This window comes from Trichechus manatus, unplaced genomic scaffold, assembly GCF_000243295.1.
Source record: "Trichechus manatus latirostris isolate Lorelei unplaced genomic scaffold, TriManLat1.0 scaffold00151, whole genome shotgun sequence".
In the NCBI taxonomy this organism is placed as follows: domain Eukaryota; kingdom Metazoa; phylum Chordata; class Mammalia; order Sirenia; family Trichechidae; genus Trichechus; species Trichechus manatus.
The window spans coordinates 3,260,860-3,280,464 of NW_004444087.1; the positions used below are offsets into that span (position 1 = coordinate 3,260,860).

The 19,605-nt window shown below is 48.8% G+C and overlaps 1 protein-coding gene across 1 annotated transcript in view; it reads left to right on the forward strand.

Moving 5' to 3' along the window:
* MAD1L1 (mitotic arrest deficient 1 like 1) overlaps window positions 1-19,605 on the forward strand; it is a 491,032-nt gene that overhangs the window by 199,268 nt on the left and 272,159 nt on the right. Inside the window, exon 11 of the mRNA XM_004385925.2 lies at window positions 6,551-6,695. Coding sequence (XP_004385982.1) covers window positions 6,551-6,695 — 145 coding nt within the window. The remainder of the gene's footprint in view (window positions 1-6,550; window positions 6,696-19,605) is intronic.

A 19,605-nucleotide genomic window follows, 5' to 3' on the forward strand; every position in this document is an offset into this window, starting at 1 on the left:
AAAAAAAAAAAAAAAAAACCACTGTGAAAAGAAATGTCCTCAGGGATCCCTCTGCATGTCTGTGGAAGCTGAAGGGGCATCTCCCTGCCACGCAGCTTATCCTGGCTAGAGAGGGCTCCCGACTCAAGAAAAGGAAAAGAAAACAAACAAACAATTCAAAACAACCAAAGTACAAAAGCCCCGAGATCCCACCTGCATAGCAGCCCAAACCGGGAAGCAGCTCCACACTCGAACGGAGTTCCGCAGCCCCTCAGGAAGAAGCAAAGATGGCGCACGGAGCCAGGTACTTGAGCTAAAGGAGGGGTGGTGGGGAGAGGCAAGGAAGAAATAAAAAGAAGCAGAAAAAAAGCAACACCAGCAGCGAACAGATGGCACTCAGACAGCCACCCATTCGGGTGTGTGGAATCCAAGCAGCTGCTGTTTCCAGGTCAAGAGACTGTGGCCGCCGGAAGCAGAGGAGGCCGAGTCGGGGTGAAGAAGGGTGGGGGAGAGGGAAAGCATATGTCACCAGTTACCGGTTGTTTTGTCTCCCGCTGGAAGCTCCGTGAGGCTGCTTTCTCGTACCCCATTTGCTGGTCTCGGATAGGAGTCCAAGATGGCGGATCCGTGCTGCGTTAGCTGGTAGGGGACCTCTTCATGAATCTCTCCTCGCTCTCCGTTCTCTGTCAGTTTTCTCACTCCATTTGGTGCGTGGCTGAGTTCTTTATCTCTTCATTTGATATTTTAGGGTTTCAGGATTGTTGTATTCTCTGTTTGGCTTAGTTCTTCAGATCTTTGCTGTGGAGGGACGGCGTGGTGCTTCTGCCTAGAGTGACATTTTGCTGGAACTCTCTTGATGTTTTTTTTTGTGTGTTGTTCACAGTTTCTTTGTTCCACTTAATTTTCTGCGCTGAGTTGTTTTTCTTTCTGTATTTTCTTTTCATCTTTTTCATTGTTGTTGATTTTGTATTTGCTGAGTCTTTATGTTTTTACACTTTTTTGTTTTGACTTGTAGGATTGTTAGTTTCTTTTGTGGTTACCTGAATATTTAGCCCTCTTTTTCAAGTTTGTACCAGTCTTTTATTTCTTTATATTGCCTTGACTTACTCCCCATATGAAAAATCTATGTCTACATTTTTTACATCCCTCTTTTTTGTTTTAATGTTGTCATGTTTTACATATTGACATCTGTTTCTCTAGTTTCAGTGTTTTAGCTTTGGTTTATTTTTGAGATTTCCTTATCTTGGTTGATATCTGGTTGCTCTGTCCTGTGTGGTAGTCTTGAGTTGTTATCTGATGTTACTGGTTCTCTCACCGGAGGACTCCCTTTAGTATTTCTTGTAATTTTGGTTTGGTTTTTGCAAATTCCCTAAACTTCTGTTTATGTGGAAATGCACTAATTTTGCCATATTTGAGAGACAGTTTTGCTGGATATATAATTCTTGGTTGGCAATTTTTTTCCTTCAAGGCTTTATATATGTCATCCCATTGACTTCTTGCCTGCATGGTTTCTGCTGAGTAGTCCGAGCTTATTCGTAATGACTCTCCTTTGTAGATGAGTTTTTGTTTATTCCTAGCCACTCTTAAAATTGTCTCTTTATCTTTGGTTTTGGCAAGTTTGATTATAATATGTCTTGGTTGCTTTCTTTTAGGATCTACCTTTTATGTGGGGTTTGATGAGCATCTTGGATAGATATCTTGTCATCTTTTACAATGGGAGAGAGGTTTTTCCCTAAGGGGGTTGTTTTTGATTCACGCGTAGTCTGGACGCAAGTACTTATCTTTCACTGATTGAGAGCTGCTTCTCCCTGGTTCTGGGTGGCGGAGTAGATTCTCTGTCTCCGGGTCTCTCCCAGTGTGGAATATGCCTCCTGAGCAGCGCTGCTTGCTCACCTCACCGCTCACCCATGAGCTGATCATTTAGGCTCAGGCTCTCGCCAGGCCAGGTCTGGCCAACTTCTCACTGCTTCTGAACCATGTCTCCTTCCCCCTGCCATCAGTCCAGTTCCTCAGCTTTGCCTTTGATGTTCAGGGCTCCTGGATTGTCATGTATAATTGATTCACTTGTTTTTTCTGGCATTTGTTGTAAGAGGGTCCGCCAGAAGAATCTGAGTACTCTGCCATCATGGCCCCGCCTCCTCGTGATAGATAAGATTTTCATTGGCTGATTTTTGGAAGTTGATCACCAGACCTTTTTTCCTAGTCTGTCTTTGCCTGGACGCTCCACTGAATCCTGTCCTCCATGGGTGACCCTGCTGGTATTTGAAATATTGGTGACATAGGTTCCAGTATCATATCGACACGTAAGCCACCATGGTACAACAAACTGACAGGTGGTGTTTACCTGTTTGCACCCTCTGTGTTTACATGAGGCAAGACTTGGTTGTTTGGTTGCGTTGATGCCCTGAGTCAATACCAAGCACTAAGCCAGGTGCTCGGGAGAGGATGACCACGCTCTTCAGATGATGGCATCGTCTGTCCAGGTCCTCCCCCAAGCTGGTCGCCAGTTTGCTGTGTCAGAGCCTGGCCTCTCTGGAGGCAGGCAAGGCCTTGGGGCTTTTTGCCCATAGACCTCCATCCTTCTGGGGGTATTTTGTTCCATCTGTCTACACAGATGCCCTTTCCTTGGTTGTTGGCTGCACAGTGTGGTGGTTGGGCACCGGGAGGAGACAGACAGAGCACCTGGGCCTGCATGGGGTGGGTGGGGAGGCAGGACTCGGCTGTGTCCTGAAGAAGGTCATTAAAATGTCTCCTGCTGCCTCAGAACTGATTATGTCCTTTCATTGTTCCTTGGAAGTGGATATTCTTGGGTTTGGAGTTTTCTGACGAAGATTGCATTAAGTTTGACTGTGATGGCCCCACACAGCACAAAGATGGGTTCTGAAAAGCTCAGCCTCGTTTCCCTCAGCAGATGAGAGCTCAAACAGGCCCTGATCGATAAACACGCCTGGCTCTCCCTCTAAGAACTAAGAACTAAGAACTTCGTTTTGAACTCCCAAAGGTTCGCGGAAATGCCAGTGACCTCAGAGTTCAACTCCAACATGGGACTCGAGGTTTAATTTTTTATGAGTTTCTCTTCTTTACTTTACAAGAAAGGCTGAGACTGAACAGAGAGAACATCCCCGACAGAGAAGAGCCAGCAGTGTGGGTGCTGGTGTTGTGGATGGGGTGCAGGGATTCAGCTCCCCAAATGCTGTTGAGCTGTGGCATGATCGCTTGAGGGGTCCTCGGGGCAAGCTACCCTTTCTAACTGAGGCCAGGCTCCCCCACCATCTGCGTATGAGAATAGGGGTATGCCATTTGTTGGCAGGTGGTTTGAAAACCCAGTTTGGGGCTGGATTCCTGGAGTCATCAGGAGATGGCACCCCTGGGTAAGCTGACCTTCCATCTGGTCAGTTTGTCCCCGTCTTCCTGCTGACTTGTGGACACTGCCCTTGGTGGTCCCTTGTCTCCGGTGTCACCAGGACCCCCCCACTCTACCTGACTAGTTCTTCGTGTATACCAACATGCTGGTACTGTATTTCCCATTTTTGAAACAAAAAGTAAATGCCTTTTTTGACTCCATTTCCCCTCCAGATGTCAGCTATTTTCCTGCCTTCCTCCGTGTCTGGACAGGGTTGTGTGCTCCAGTCCCTCCCTCTCTCCTGTTTTTCTGAGCATGCTGGCAGGCCCTTCTCTTGCTTTTCATCACTTCACAGCATCCCTGTCCTCTCACTTCTCTCTCTCCTGCCCCTTCCCGCCTTCCCGTGGCTCCAGCCGCCATCTTCCCTGCTCTTTCGAGAACAGCTCCAGCCACATCTGCTGGCCTACAGCTTGCTGTTGCCTCTGCCCGGGGTGCTGGCCCCCCAAGATGCGCAGAGCCCCCCTCTCCTTCACTGTCCTCTGGGTTTCCCTGAGATGAGCAGACACAGCCCCCTTCTCCTCCTTCCATGCCCTCTGGGGTCCCCTAACAAATGCGCTCCTGACTGCCCTTCATCCACTATCCCCTCTTCCCTTGCTCCACACCAGGTCAGCACATTTTCCTTACTCCCCTCATGTGTCAGTGAGTGCATGGCTGTGTACTTGTTCCTTGTCCGTCTGAACCCACTGCTGGGTGTTAAGTCCTCATCTATCTTCCAAGCCCCCTCTTGCATGCTCGGCTTATGGTGCTGGGACCAGGTCTCCAAACTGTCGTGACCTCAGCCGCTTCCCTGTGCTCTGCAGCCTGAGGGTCATCGCTTCGTCCAGAGCTGCCACCACCTCAGCATCTGAGCTTTCTCTTTTTTCCCCTCTCAGCCGTCTAGATCATCCTGTCAGATCAACTGCTCAGCACAGGTATGCTGAGCTTCCTGAGGGACATACCCCACTCCAGTGAGGCCCTGTGCGGTCAGTCTCCTCCCTGTGGGTTTGACCCCTGCTGTCTCTTTAGTGTCTGGAAATGTTTGCAAATGCTGAATGAATGAATGTATGAATACATGAGTGCAAAGCTGAGTTGCTCATGGCTCTGAGCGAGGCTCTTTAGAGAGTGGTCAGTAGCATCATGCTGTATTGAATTTTAAAGTTGGGTTTTTACATGCAGTTCTGTCTTTTTAAAAAATTGTCTCAGTCACTTGGTGCTGCTATAAGAGAGATACCACGAGTGGCTGGCTTCAACAAACAAAAATTTGTTTTCTCACAGTTTAGGAGGCTAGATGTCCAAATTAAGAGCCCCGGCTCTAGGGGAAGGCCTGCTCTGTCAGCTCTGCGGGAAAATCCTTGTCTCAGCTTCTCTAGGGTTCTTCTCAGTGTTCCTTGGTGATCTCCACGTGGTACCTATCTTTCCCCATCTGTGCATGCTTACTTTTCTGTGTCTTTCTTACTCATTCGTGTCTTTTTATATCTCAAACGCAATCAGGTTTAGGACAAATCCTATACTGATATGCCCTCTTTAACATAACAAAGAAGGCCCTATTCTCCAACAGGATTATATCCACATTTTAAGGGGACACAATTCAGTTCATAACAGTGTCACTGAGTGCTCATTAAATGTCGGGCCTTGGGTCAGGCCTTGGTAGCAGGGAGCCGGCCCAGGGCCTTGACTCTGCTCGGCCCTATGGCGCCAGCCCCCCGGCAGTCCTGAGGGCCCAGGATGGCGCTTGTCCATGGCTGCCCACCCAGTGCCATCCTACCTGGTCAGGGGCCTCCTGTCAGAGCATATGGCCTCCTTCCCTTCCTCATCTCATGAACTGAGTTCTTCTCTTGGGAGACCAAGCCTGGCAGGTGGCTGCTCCAGCCTGGGCCGGCCCCAGCCCTTACAGCTCTGCCTTTCCCACGTGTGCTGCTGACTGGGAACTCTTCAGCCCTCCTGCAGTGGGTCTGGTTCTAAGGCACTTCAGACTGGGGCTGGGGGCTCAGGTGAGCCCCCCTCAGTGCTAGCGCTCTTGGCTTTGCAGGAGCAACCAGGTGTGGCTGGGTGCTACAGATTAGCCCCTTGAGTGAATTGGTACTGCTCAGATGAAAGCTGGCTCTTTCAGGACCCAGTCTGGCTCTGCAGCACTGAGCACCCGCCCTCCGGCACCAGGAGTCTCTCTCTGTTCTTGGTTCTTGGGACAGCCACACGCTCCTTTGCACATGCCTTGTGGGGAGGTCTCCAGCCATAAGTTTGACCCACTCTGGATGGGGGGGCTTTGTGCTCCCCAAACTGCAGGCTTGGGACATGCCTCCAACAGTCCGTCTACTGCAGGGTCCCACCCCTGGTGAGTGTCCATGCCGTGCCCTGCCACCAGAGGGATGACACTGGCCTCATCCATGCCTGTGCTCGCTGGACTAATTAGCGCAGAGCAAGGGGTCAGGCACTTTTGTAATTAGGTGAGAAGTGGGCTGAGGCCAAGGCCTGGGGCATGGAGAGGGAGGGGTGACATTTAAAACGCAGAGTTGACAGAAATGTCAGGCACCTTTTGAGGCAAGGAGACTTCTGCGAGCCCCACTCTAGTGCCCATCACTTCCAGTTGGCCCCAGCTAGGGCAGCGGGGTACCCTGGGTTGCAGGCATTTCTCCACGCCTTGCCTCTGCCACAGCTCGGAGAGTAGGCCCGGGTACTGCCGATCCCCGCCACACACCTGCTGGCCGTGAGTCAGATGGGAAGCGCTCCATGGTGATTGGGCTCATTCAGAGCCCAGCTCCAGCAGCCGCACACGACAATCTTCCCTATTGTGTGTGGAGTGTGGTCCACCCCCGCCTCCGTGCTCTGGGATCACCCTGGGTGTAGACTTGAAATCCAGAAACTCCTGAAAGGCTCTAAGTAGCTATTCAGAGTGAGGAAGTGATGGAGCGCACGTGTGGCAGTGCTGTTTCTGGTTCCAGCAGTGGTGACAGCGGGGTCCTGCGTCCCAAGGGGCCTTGCTGTGAGGGGTGGTGGGGGTGGGAGCCCAGGTGGGGAGGGGGTGCATTAGCCTCATGTTTCTGCCCTGTGCTCTGCCTGCAGCAGCGCTGTTTCAGGTTCCAGGGGTGGGTAACAGTGGGGTCCTGCACCCGGAGGGGCTGTGCTGCAGGGGGCCGTGCTGTGGGAGGAGGAGGTGCACTGGCCTCACGTCTCTGCCCTCTGCCCCTATAGCGCCCGTGAGCTGGAGAAGGCACGGCAGCAGCTTCAGGACGAGGTCCGCCAGGTGGGCAGCCAGCTGCTGGAGGAGCGCAAGCGGCGTGAGACAAGCGAGGCCCAGGCTCGGAGGCTGCAGAAGCGTGTGCTACTGCTGACCAAGGTATGGGGCCCCAAGGGCAGACCCTTCCCCAGCTGCCCCGTGTCCACTCCTGCTGACCGAGGTACCAGGGCCCTGCGGGCAGCCCCTCTCCTGAATGCCCCATGTCCACTTCTGCTCTCCTCCCTGACCACCCCATGCCCGTCAAGGCCTTCCCCAAATCATGGTGCCTTTTAGCTCCAGTGTCCATTTCCTTGCTTTCTCCATCTGTCTGTCAGTGTGACTTGGGGCTGTCCTTGAGTCCCAGCTCCTGGTCAGCCTGCCATCTCTCTGGTCACAGGGCAGGGTTACTCGTTTCACCAGTCCTCTTGTTTTCATTCTGGGTGGTCTTGAGGGCTATTGGAAGCCACGTGCAATTCTCCACACGGTAGCATCCCACTTGGGGATCCAAAGGCCCTTGTGTGGGGCCTGCCCAGCACCCTGTGTCCACTGCCAGCATGTGTGGGGCCCTGGGAGTGTGTGCATGGGCCTGGAGGGCTCAGTGCTGACGGCATGGGGTCGGCACTTTGGCTCCGCTGCGTCCCTGTATCCTCGCACACAAGGGTCTGTGTGCTGTGACCAGGGGTAAGATCCACCCCTTCCATAGTACTTGGCAGGTGCAGGTTAAGCCAAGGGGGCTGGGATGAAGATTGTCACCTGCTTCCAGACGCGCCAGGCAGTGTGTCCTTGTCCCCAGCTGCAACCGGGCCACTTCTGCTGCCCGACACTCTTTAATTGCTCTGCCTGAGTAGTTCTGATGGCTGACTCGATAGGCAGAGCCTGCTGCAGTGTGAATGTGGTTTTTCTGAGTCTTATTGAAAGCGTTGCCTTGGATGCTGAAACTTCAGAAGACAAGGGAGGAAAAGGCCTGAGTCTGTCCTTAGATGCTTTCCAGGTGGGGCTGTCCAGCTGAATCTGCCCTTAAACTGGGTCTGAGTGAGCTGAGGGCTGTTTGCTGTCCCCAGACTATGGGGGATGATGGAGCCCAGGAAATAGTAGGAGTCATGTCTGACTAATGCTGGTGTGTTCCTGATCTCTTTAATGAAAAGTGGTGCCGCTGGGGCTTCCTGGTTCTGAAGCTCCTAGGAGGCAAGCATATTTCTGTACTAAAAGCCGGTGATTTGTGGCCTCTCTAGCAAGTTCCCGACAGCCCCAGGTATCTCTTACAAGAAGACCTCACCTTGGTCTTGGCCACCACTGAGAGCCCCGGGTCTGGGGGCTTCCAGGGATGTCAGCTTCGCTGGCTTCTTGGCTAACTTCTCTGCACATAGTCAGAAGCCCTGGCTTCATAGGTGGACCCCAGAGAGGAGAAATTCCAGAAATTTCTAGAACTAGTTTTCTCAGCTGCCTCTTGGCAAAGATGGCACGGCCCTTCGGTGTGGTCATCAGCCATTTATGGAGCAGATTCCCCAGCACCCAGCTCCCATCCTCCTGTTGCACTGTTTCCCGTCTTCCCCAAACACTTACTGGTGCCAGCTGGGTGTCCGGTTCCTGCTCGGGCGGCTGATACAGTCTAATGGTCAGCCCTGGGAGAACCTATAGCCTTGTGGGGCAGACGGGCCTCCATAACAAACCAACTTGCACCTGCACACTGTGGCAGGGACAGACAGGTGGCATTGAAGCCCACCTGAGGGTGCAGATACTGTTTTGAGAGGATGCATGAAGAAACTGGCCTTCTGGGGACAGAGCTATGACCAGCATATGAACAAGAAGACCTTTTATAAAGGTGGGGCCTGCGGGCAGCCAGGCATCTGTGTGCTTACAGATGCTGCTAATTCATGCAGGACGGTGGGGCTGTGGCCTGTCAGGTGACGAGATCGTGAAAGTTTAGTATGGACAGAGCCCCCCTCTTCTCCTGGCAAGAGCCGTGGTGGCAAGGGCTCATAAGAGTGTCTTATGTGGTTTTAAGCAGTGACCTTTTTAAAAAATAAACTTTATTTTTGGGAACAGTTTTAGGTTTACAGAAACATTGTGAAGGTAATGCAGAGAGTTCCCATATACCCTGCGCCCAGTTTCCTGTTATTAGCATTTTACACTAGTGTGATGCATCTGTTACAATTAATGAACCAGTGTTGATCTCTTATTATTATCTAAAGTCCATGCTTTCTTCAGATTTCGAGTTTATACCTAAGGCCTTTTTTCTGCCCAGTACCCATCCAGGATCCCACGTCACATTTAGTCGTCCTGTCTCCTCAGGTTCATCTGGTCTGGGACAGTTTCTCAGAACTGTCTTTGGTTTTGATGACCCTGACAGTTTTGAAGGGTGCTGGTCAGGTGTTTTGTAGGATGCCCCTCTGTTGGGACTTGTCTGTTGTTTCTGTCATGAATAGACTGGGGTTATGGTTTTTGGGAGGAAGACCAGAAATGAAGTGCCGTTCTCATCAAGGGTACAAACTGTCAGCATGACCTCTCACTTTTGATGTTGACCTTGACCATCTGGCTGGGGTAGAGTTCGTCACGTTTCTCCACATAACCTTTCTATACTGTCCTCTTTAGAAGGAAGTCACCATGCTCAGCCCACACTGAAGGGGTGGCAATTTTGCTCCACCTCCTTGAGGGTGGCGTGTCTACATGAATTGTTTGGAATTCTTTTGCATAGGAGATTTGTCTCTTCTCCCCCATTTATTTATTTATTCAATTATTTATAGCAGATAGACTCATGGATATTTATTTTATACTTTGGGTTTTAATTCACTACTACTTCATTTTGTTGCTCTACTTGTTCCAGCTTTGACCACTGGAAGCTCCTTCAGCTGGCCTGTGGCCTTTGACAGGAAGTCATGTGTAGCCCTTAATGGGGTTTGGTTTTGTTTTGGTTAGCTTTTTGAGCACTTCTTTAATTTTGGTGTTATGAGATGTGCCATGTGCATCTTGTATATTTCTAGCCCAGTCCTAGCATCAACCATCCTTCCAAGGAGCTCTGGTTCCTTTTATTGGAAAAGAGCATTAGAAACCAAGCTCTGGGGGCTAGATGTGCTCATTGCTAATGGGGTGCCATTGCTTCTAGGCCCTCCCAGTGGACAGAGCAAGGAAATATCTGTGTGTATACATACATGTCTGTAAATATTTGTAGTTGTCTGTATCTGTATTAAGTGAAATTGAGTTCATTTTGATGTCTCCAACCCGGATCCATTACCACATGGATCGTTCTAGCCTTTTCTCTTGCTTATCTGTAAACTTCCACTCCAACAGCAAGAAACCTGCCTTCTTCCATCTGCCATCCATTTACTGAATTGTTCAATTCCAAAACGCATGTGTAACAGTATCAGAATTGTTAATCCTGGACAATGGATTTTTTTTAAAAAAACTTATTTTGAAATAATTATAAATTTGCAAGAATTTGCAAAGATAGTACAGAGGAGTCCCTTGTACCCTTCACCCGGTTTCCCCCAGTGGTCACTTCTTCCGTCATTATAGTACAATAGCAAAATTAGGACTTTAACAGTAGTCCAATGTGTATGTTCAGTTCTAGGTCATTTTGTCACGTGTAGATTTGTGTAACCACTGCTACCTCAAAATTACACCAACTCCCTTGTTCCCCACTACCCCTAACCCCTGGCAACCACTGATCTGTTCTCCATCTCTGTAAGTACTTCATTTTGAGAATGTTGTATAAATGGAATCATATAGTCTGTGACCTTTCGAGGTTGACTTTTTTCACTCAGCATAATGCCCTTGGAATCCATCCAAGTTGTTCTGTGCATCGATAGTTCATTTCTTTTACTGGCTAAGTAGTATTCTGTGGTATGGATGTACCGCAGTTTGCTCAACACTTCACCAATTGAAGGACATTTTTGTTTATTCCGGTTTTTGGCTTTTACAAATAAAACCACTCTGAACAGTTGTGTACAGGCTTTTGTGCAAGCATTAGTTTTTTTTTTACTCTGGGATAAATGCCCAGGAGTGTGATTGTGGGTGGTGGGCAATGACTTTTCAAGCTCACGTACTGGAGTCCTCCATTATCAGTGGTGCCCCAGGAGTTTGAGAGAAGGCTCCTGGGAAAACCAGGCATGGTCTTTTCTTCATGTCTCACTCAGCCTTTGCCTCCAGGGTAAGTTCTTCCTTGTTGACTCGTTGGGTGAGTTGGATGGAGTTCCTCTCAAGCCAGAACTGCATCACCTGGGTGAAGAGTGGAGAGCTGGAGTGCCATGAGAGAACATGGTGGTTCCTTAGTCTCTCAGTGTATCCGTTTTCTATTGCTGCACTCATGACTTACCAGACTTTGCCACTTAAAACAACACAGATTTGTCATCTCATGGTTTTGTAGGTCAGGAGTCTGGGTGGGTCAGGGTCTCACAAAACCAAAATCACGGTGCCAGCCCATCTCACGCTGGGCTCTTATGGGAGGCTCTGGGGGAGAATTGCTTCCAAGCACACTGAGGAAAAAAAAAAGCCAAACCAGTTGCCGTCCAGTTGATTCAGGCTCATAGTGACCCTGTATGACAGAGTAGAACTGCCCCATAGGGGTTTTTTTTGCTGTGATCTTTATGGGAGCAGATCACCAGGCCTTTCTTCCATGGTGCTGCTGGGTGTGTTTGAACTGCCAACCTTTAGGACAGTTGTTGTTGCTGTTGGGGGCCGTAGAGTTGATTCTGATTCATGTCAACACCATGTGTTACAGAGTAGAGCTGCCCTATAGGACTTCCTCCCCTACGTTTCTGTCAGTTTTTCGTACTGTGGGGGCTTGGAGGCTGTAATCTTTACGGGAGCAGATCACCAGGTCTTCCTCCCATAGAGCTGCTGGGTGGGTTTGAACTGCCAACCTTTTGGGAGCAGCTGAGCTCTTAACCATTGCATTGCCAGGGCTCCTTTTTAGGTCAGTAGTTGAGTCCAAACTTTTTGCACCATCCAGGGACCTTTCAGGTGCTTTCAGGTGATGTCTGAGTTCAGTTCCCGTGGCTGTAGGGCTGAGGTCTCCTTTTCCTTGCTGACTGTGGGCTGAGGGCCATCTTTGTTCCCAGAGGCCGCTTGCCTTCCTTCACACATCCCCAAGGGGCTCCTCCAGTGTCGCCAGGTCAAGACCCCTCATGCCCCTTTCCACTTCTCTATCTGCGCATTTCTGTGGCTCTGGCTGGAGGAAGCTTTTTGCCTTAAATGTGTGTGTGATTGGATGGGGCCTACCCAGGATTCCAAGGATTCTAAGGTCCTTAATTACACCTTATAAGGTAACATATTTATGGGATCCAGGGATTAGGGTGCGGTCGTCTTGAGTGACCATATCTGGCCTGCGAAACCAGAGGCAGTGATTGATGAGCAAGGGCACTGAGGCCACACTTTGAAAACTCGGACACCCGCACTTACTAGGCAGGCAACATAAAGGGGGGCTGCGTCTGGGTTATGTAGGTAACCGGTGACCATGTGCTGCACGTGAGAGGCAGACCTGCTCAGCCTCAGTGATAGTTGTCCTGTAAAATCTTCCAGTGTTTAGATGAAGTTTCCCCTTTACAAATCACCATGTAGGTCAAACCAAGCATTCGTGGGGCCACATGTGGCTTGTAGCCCATCCATTGGTGACCCCGTTCTGTTTTACCAGAATTACATTGGCTACAATGGGTGTTCAAGGAGCCCTAGTGGTGCAGTGGTTAAGCGCTGGGCTGCTAACCGAAAGGTTGGTGGTTTGAACCCACCCAACAGCTCTGTGGGAGAAAGATGTGATCTGCTCCCATAATGATTACAGCCTAGAAAACCCTATAGGGCAGTTCTCTTCTGTCACATGGGGTCCCTGTGAGTTGCAATCAACTCAGTGGCTACACAGTAACAACTGTGGGTGTCCAGACCCATCCACCTCAGTGCTAGAAAAGTCCTGTCACAGTGAGGTGGTCTCTTAAGGTGTATATGGGATGATTCTCATTACCTGGGCGCCTGGGTTCCCTCCTACCCCAGTGAGCAACTCAGGCGTCTGCTGATGTTTGCGGCCCAGCTGCTTTCTGGTGGATTCTCCGTCCTTGAGCTTCAGCGCCCTGGTCCCCAGGCCAGAATGTTCTGCTCTCCCTCCTCAGCCCAGCAGGTCCTCCGTGATGGTGTTCTCTGGCTAAATCAGGCCTTGCTCTGGCCTCTTTGCGGGCATTGCTCTGAGCTGGAGAAAGTGGTATTGATCTCAGTCACTGACTGATGATCCTACTAACTGTCCCTTGAAGACATGTCTGTGATGGATCAATACCCATTGCCCCTGCAACTAGTCCACAGGATCTGTCCTGTCAATGCGTGATGCAGCCACTCATCTCACCCGCTCCGCAGAGCCAGCGCCGGCATTGGCGCTCAATGATTTCATGCCCGAGTGGCCGTCGCACTGCCGCTGCCTGCCTTCTCAATAACTAGCCTGGGCTTCTGAGCAGACCCCACGCCAGCAGAGAAACAGCTCCCTCTCAAGAGACCCCAGAGGGGAGGCTGCTGGGCTCGAGGCTGATGGGAGGGACAGGAGTGTTGCGGGCTGGGCCCAGCTCTGCCATCACTCCAAGGACTCTATTTGCATGCTTGACATTTAAATATACAGCGTTTGCACTGTGCAATTTTATTTTGAGACCTTTATTAAACAGCTCCAGTCTAAGGGTTTAATTGTTACTGATAGCTAAGAGTATAATTACCTTGGTAAAATATCATGACTATTTTAAGCAATTGAAAATTGGCTTCTAGAACTGGGTGAACACAAACCATTTTCCTATTTGAAATGAGCTATTTCCAGGGAGCCCCTAACATTCCTCAGTATAGTTGCAGAATCTTGTTATTTATAGAGCCTGAGCAGTGAGAGCTAACTTTTGGCAAGAAATTGTTGTTTTGTTTTTTTTTTTAAATGAAAGATTTCCCCTCCCTCTCTTTTCTACAGCCTACCCCTCCCCGACCTCCCTCCACCCCCCCAAAAAAAACAAAAAAAAACAGAGTGGAATGGCCATGGCCGCTAGAAGGTGGAAGACACAGTCCTGTGGTGAGCAGCATTGTCCCTGGGCATGTAGGACAATGTCCTACATGTGGCCAGTGCACAGTGCATGGTTTTGTGGTCATGGTGACATTCTGCCCATGTTAAGTCCCAGAAGTGGGGAAATCCAGAGATATGCATATTCAAGTGTTCAAGGAGACCTGGATTTTGAGTTCTGGATTAGTGTCCTGGGCTATGTATAAGGTAGATGTGGGTGTTTTTGAGTGCCGTCAAGTCGATTATGACTCATACTGACCCCATGTGACAGAGTAGAACCATAGGGTTTTCTAGGCTGTATTCTTTACAGGAGCAGATCACCAGGTCTTTTCTCCCTCAGAGTCTCTGGGTGGGTTCGAACCGCTAACCTTTCAGTTAGCAGCTGAGTGCTGAACTGTTGTGCTACCAGGGCTCCTTTGAGGTGACGTATCGTTACCTTTTTTGTTGAGGACTGGCTGCTGGCAGCCCTCTGTTGAGGGGATCTGAATGGGCTCCTTCCCCTGGCCGCCGCCCCCAGCAGCCCTTCCTGAGCCTAGAGAGAATGAATGATTATGGAAAGAATGAATGAGTGTGGAGAGAATGAGTGATTGTGGAGAAAATGAAAGCAGCATCTGCGTAGGTACTCTGAATTCGAGTTCTGTTGCCTCTCCCGCTCCAGGGTCCTTGACAGGTGGTGGTGTCTCTCTACCTTGGTTCTTCTCATGTGTAGGTTGGGGACACAGGAGTCAGTGTTACTAGCTCCTTCTTAAGATGGGCGTGGGGATTCGATGACCTCATAATACCTGTGCTTTGTACACAGTAAGGGACTCAAGACAATGTTATTATTTTTATTATTGTTGTTGTCGGGTGCTGTCGAGTCGATTCTGACTCAGTGACTCCATGTGCCAGAGTAGAGCTGCCCCACAGGGTTTCCTAGGCTGTAATCTTTATGGGAGCAGATCACCAGGTCTTTCTCCCTTGGAACTGCTGGGTGGGTTCAAACCACCAACCTTTTGGTTAGCAGCTGAGCTTTTAACCACTGCGCCACTAGGACTCCTTAGCTAGATGTGTTACCATGAGCAAATTAATCTAAGGTACTTTCTCTGGAAATTGGGGATACTAGTAAGAATGATTCCATCTCACATGTCTTTCTGGCTTGTTCTGAGAATTAGTTACATGCATGCTCATGAGATATCCTTTGTAAACTAGTAAGTGCTTCAGAAATACTAGTGGTCACTGTTCATTTCTGAGACCATTGCTCAGGGACAAGCGCAGATGACAAACATTGTCGGTGCTTCAGCTGGTCGGGAGCAGAGGGGTTTGCAGAGGACAAGATAACTTGAAATCCTGACATTGCTTCCATGCTTGGAGATGATTGGTAGATTCAGGGACACTTGGGACTTTATCTGCAGCACACAGTCCAGGTGGATATAGATCTGGAAGAGCTGGAGACCAGATGTGCACTGGTCAGCAGACGTGGCCACAGAGTAGGGGCATACTGGTCAGCAGGTGTGGCTGGTGGCCTCTGCCATGGAGGAAATAAACACACTCACGGCTAAACGCGCACTTTAGGGAAATTGAGGCAGCACATGCGAGGGGGGTTTCAGAAGAGTTCCAAGCACTTCCTGTCTCTGGTCCAGAGGAAGGAGTCCAGGGAGACTTGCTTGTGGTCCGGACAAAGCTCCAGGAGCCATGTCTGGGGCCCTCCGAGCTCTGGAGATGCTGGGGAGTCTCTAGGCTCTTCCTGCCTCCACAGAGCCTTCCTCGGGGACACTGTGGTGGGGACGGTGGGGACACATTCTTCATGCGCATGCTCTTCCTCAACTCGGCCAGGACCTCCTCCCTTTCTGGGGGTCCTTTTACATCCAGGACACTGCCTGAAGTCTCCCATCCCCCTTCTGGCCTGGGCTCTGGTTGGGTTTTGGTATTTCTGCTACTGATTTTGACAAATGTAGTTCTTTAAGTTCCTTGTTTTCACTTGGCATCATTACTTAGATGCCCTCTTTCTCGGCATGGGGTTCCCCAGTACAGCTACTTCCTGTAGGATAGGCTGTTCAGCTGGTGGTCCAGTGTCCCTGGGCTGAGCATCTGAGCTGAGTTAGTGACAGGGCGGCCTGGGTGACTGGGGCTCCCAGGGCCCAGAACAGGCCAGATTGTCCTGCTCCTGACACTGTCCGGCCCCCTTTCAGGAGGCAGGCAGCAGGTGGTCCAAGTCTCACTCTCTCCACCTGAGACATGGGGAAAACAGAGGGTCCTATCTCTGAGATGCCTCCAGGGCTGTGGTTCCCAGATCTCTGTGGGGTGTGATGGTCACGCCTTTGTACATGGAGAAGTCATGGTGAGGTGTAGGGAACTGGTCCCTGCCCCTGGATGAGCAGGAGTGGCCCTCCACATCCTACAATTGCTGTCCTGCACAGAAGATGGAGCTTTCTGGGAAGAATGTAGGCGGGTCCCAATGACTTTGTGCCCTGTCAAAGGCTGAAGTGGGCTGCCAGTCTAGGCGGGGGCCCTGGTGGTGCCACCATCAGTCTGTATGTCCTTCTGGCCACTAGCGAGGCAGGCACTGGCCGGTGGGCCAATCACTGCCTTTTCCTTTGCTTCTGGGACAGGTTTTTTCTCGCTCTTTGGTGAGGATTCAGTGGAGGCAAGTCTGTGCGGGGTTGAGGTCCCTGCAGTGTGTGGGTGAAAGGGAAGTGGAGTCCATTACCCTGGATGTGACAGTTGACATTTGCACTTGAAGCGCAACCTAATGAGGCGAGCTAGCTTCCCTGTGCTCTTTTCAGCCTAGCGTGGGTGCGGCACCAAGTATTGGCTTGTATTGAGAAGCCCTCATCTACCCAAACAATGTCTCCTTAAGCCTTGGAATCATGGACAGCTTGGGGCAGGGGGGAGGGTGGTGGTGGGACGAGATGGACGGGTTCCTGAGCCCTGTGACCCGTCTCCTGTGCCTGGGGAAGACAGCGGTGACGCAGCCCACACTTCCTTTCCTTCCTGACTCATTTCCTTGTGAAAAATTTTGTATGTGCAAGGAGAGAATAAAACATACACATAAGGCTTAAAGAATAAAACAAACTCCCTTATGTGTACCCTGTGACATAAGAGATGGAAAATTATCTGTACTTAGAAGCTTCTTGATCTCAGCCTGTTCCTGCCTCCCTGTGCTGAAGTAACTGCTGCCTATGTTCTGGATAAATCATCCCCTTTTCTCCCTTTTCAGTTTTATGACATACGTGGATGTCTTTAAACATTTGTTTGGTTTGCCTCACTTTTGCACTTTATATAAATAGAATCATACTTCTGTGCATCCTTTTTTTTTCATTATTTTAATGTGGCAATTTTGAGATTCATCCATGTGATTACAGTTTGTTCATCTTTGCTGCTTTTTGTGGTATTATGGTGAATGAGAAACCACAGTTTATTTATACATTCTACTCCAAATGGACATTGGGTTTTTCCAGTTTTCCCATCTCAAACAGTGCTGTGAAACATTCTTAAACATGTCTCCATGTACTTGACCAGGTTCTGCTTTAGCTCTACCACATCTTTGTTTTGGTATACATCAGAAAAGAAGTCTTAGTGGCACAATGGTTAAGCGCTTTGCTGCTAACCGAAAGGTTGGTGGTTCGAACCCACCTAGTGGCTCCACAGGAGAAAGACTTGGCAACCTGCTCCGGTAAAGATTACAGTCTAGGAAACTCTATGGGACAGTTCTGCTCTATCACATAGGGTTGCCATGAGTCAGAATTGACTGGATGAGGCGGGTCCAAGGTGGCAGAGTAGTCAGATGCTTCTGGTAGACCCTCTTACCACAAAGACCTGAAAAAACAAGTGAATTCATTATATGTGGCAATCTGGGAGCCCTGAACATCAAAGGCAGAGTTGAGGAAACAGAGTGAGTGGCGGGGGTGGGTGGGAGAGACGGTTCGGAAGCAGCAAGGAGATGCCAGATCTGACCTGGTGAGAGCCTGAGCCCTTCAGGTCTGATCAGCTCGGGGGTGAGGGGTGAGGCAGGCAAGCAGCAGTGCTCGGGAGGCACGTTTTCCACACCAGGAGAGACCCAGTGGCAGAGAGTCTACACGACCATGCAGAACCAGTGAAAAGCAGCCCTGGATCAGTGAAAGATAAGTAGTTGCGTATGGCCTACTGCATGGATAAAAAACACCCCCCTTAGGGAAAAACGTCTCTCCCATTTACATCCCTGCTCCCTGCTCTGCACTGGGTCCTGGACCGGCTTCAGCAATTGCCGAGTCCCCTGGGCCAAAAGTAAGATCCATGATACGCCCGGAGCCATTCACCCTGCCTTGGAGAGTGAACAAATTAACAAATGGGAAAAAATAAACTGCCGGCTCCCCTAAGCCAGGACCCAGGGTAGGCACAGCTCCTTTGCCTAGGCATAGGTATAAGGGATCCACGGGCTTAGATTGCCTTTCTCACATACCTAGTAACAGATCTAACCACCTGGTGACAGGACATTAGAGCTTCAAAGGTGACAATAATCAAACTAGCTCACACGAGCAGCCTATTTGGGCATATCAAAACAAAACAAGAAGCTAGGACACAGTAAGCAAACATTAAATAAAAATAATAACTTATTGATGGCTCAGAGACAACAGTCCATGTCGAATCACATAAAGAGGCAATCCATGATGGCTTCAGCAAGCTCCCCAAATAAAGAATCTGGAAATTTTCCAGAGGAAGAAATTTTTTGGAATTATTGGAGGCAGAATACAAAAGGTTAATATGCAGAACTCTTCAAGAAATTAGGAAGGAAATTAAGCAAAATGCAGAACACAAAATACAAGAAATTAAAAAGATTAGAGAAGAGCATGATGACAAATTTAACAGGCTGCAAGAATCCATAGAGAGACAGCAATCGTAAATCCAGAAGGTTAATAATAAAATTTCAGAATTAAACAACTCAATAAAAGTCATAGGAGGAGAATTGAGGCAATGGAAGTCAGAATTGGTGAGATTGAAGATAAAACAGTTGATACCAACTTATTTGAAGAAAAATCAGATAAAAGGATTTAAAAAATGAAGAAACCCTAAGAATTATGTGGGACTCTATCAAGAGGAATAACCTATGAGTGATTGGAGTACCAGAATGGGGATGGGGTGGGGTAACAGAAAATACAGAGAGAATTGTTGAAGATTTGTTGGCAGAAAACTTCCCTGATATCGTGAAAGATGACAAGATATCTATCCAAGATGCTCATCGAACACCACTTAAGGTAGATCCCAAAAGAAAGTCACCAAGACTTATTCTAGTCAAAGTTGCCAAAACCAAAGATAAAGAGAGAATTTTAAGAGTGGCTAAGGATAAACACAAAGTCATCTACAAAGGAGAGTCAATACGAATAAGCTTGGACTACTCAGCAGACACCATGTAGGGAAGAAGGCAATGGAATGACACATATAAAGCCTTGAAGGAAAAAAATTGCCAGCCAAGAATTATATATCCACCAAAACTGTCTCTCAAATATGGCGGCAAAATTAGGGCATTTTCAGATAAGCAGATGTTTAGGGAATTTGCAAAAACCAAACCCAAATTACAAGAAATACTAAAGGGAGTCCTCCGGATAGAAAATCAGTAACATCAGATAACAACCCAAGACTAGAACACAGGAGAGAGCAACCAGATATCAACCCAGATAGGGAAGTCACAAAAGTAAATCAAAGATAAAACTCTGAAACTAGGGAAATAGAGATGTCAATATGTAAAAGATGACAACATTAAAACAAAAAAGAGGGACTTAAAAAATGTAGACATAGATTTTCCATATGGAGAGGAAGTCAATGTGATATAAAGAAATAAAAGACTAGTTTAAACTTAGAAAAATAAGGGTAAATATTGACGTAACCGCAAAGGAAACTAACAATCCTACAAGTCAAAATAAAAAACTAGAAAAATATAAAGACTCAGCAAACACAAAATCAACAACAGTGAAAAAGGTAAAAAGAAAATACATAAAGAAAAACAACTGAGCGCAGAAGATTAAGTGGAACAAAGACGCTGTGAGCAACACACAAAAAAAGACGTCAAGA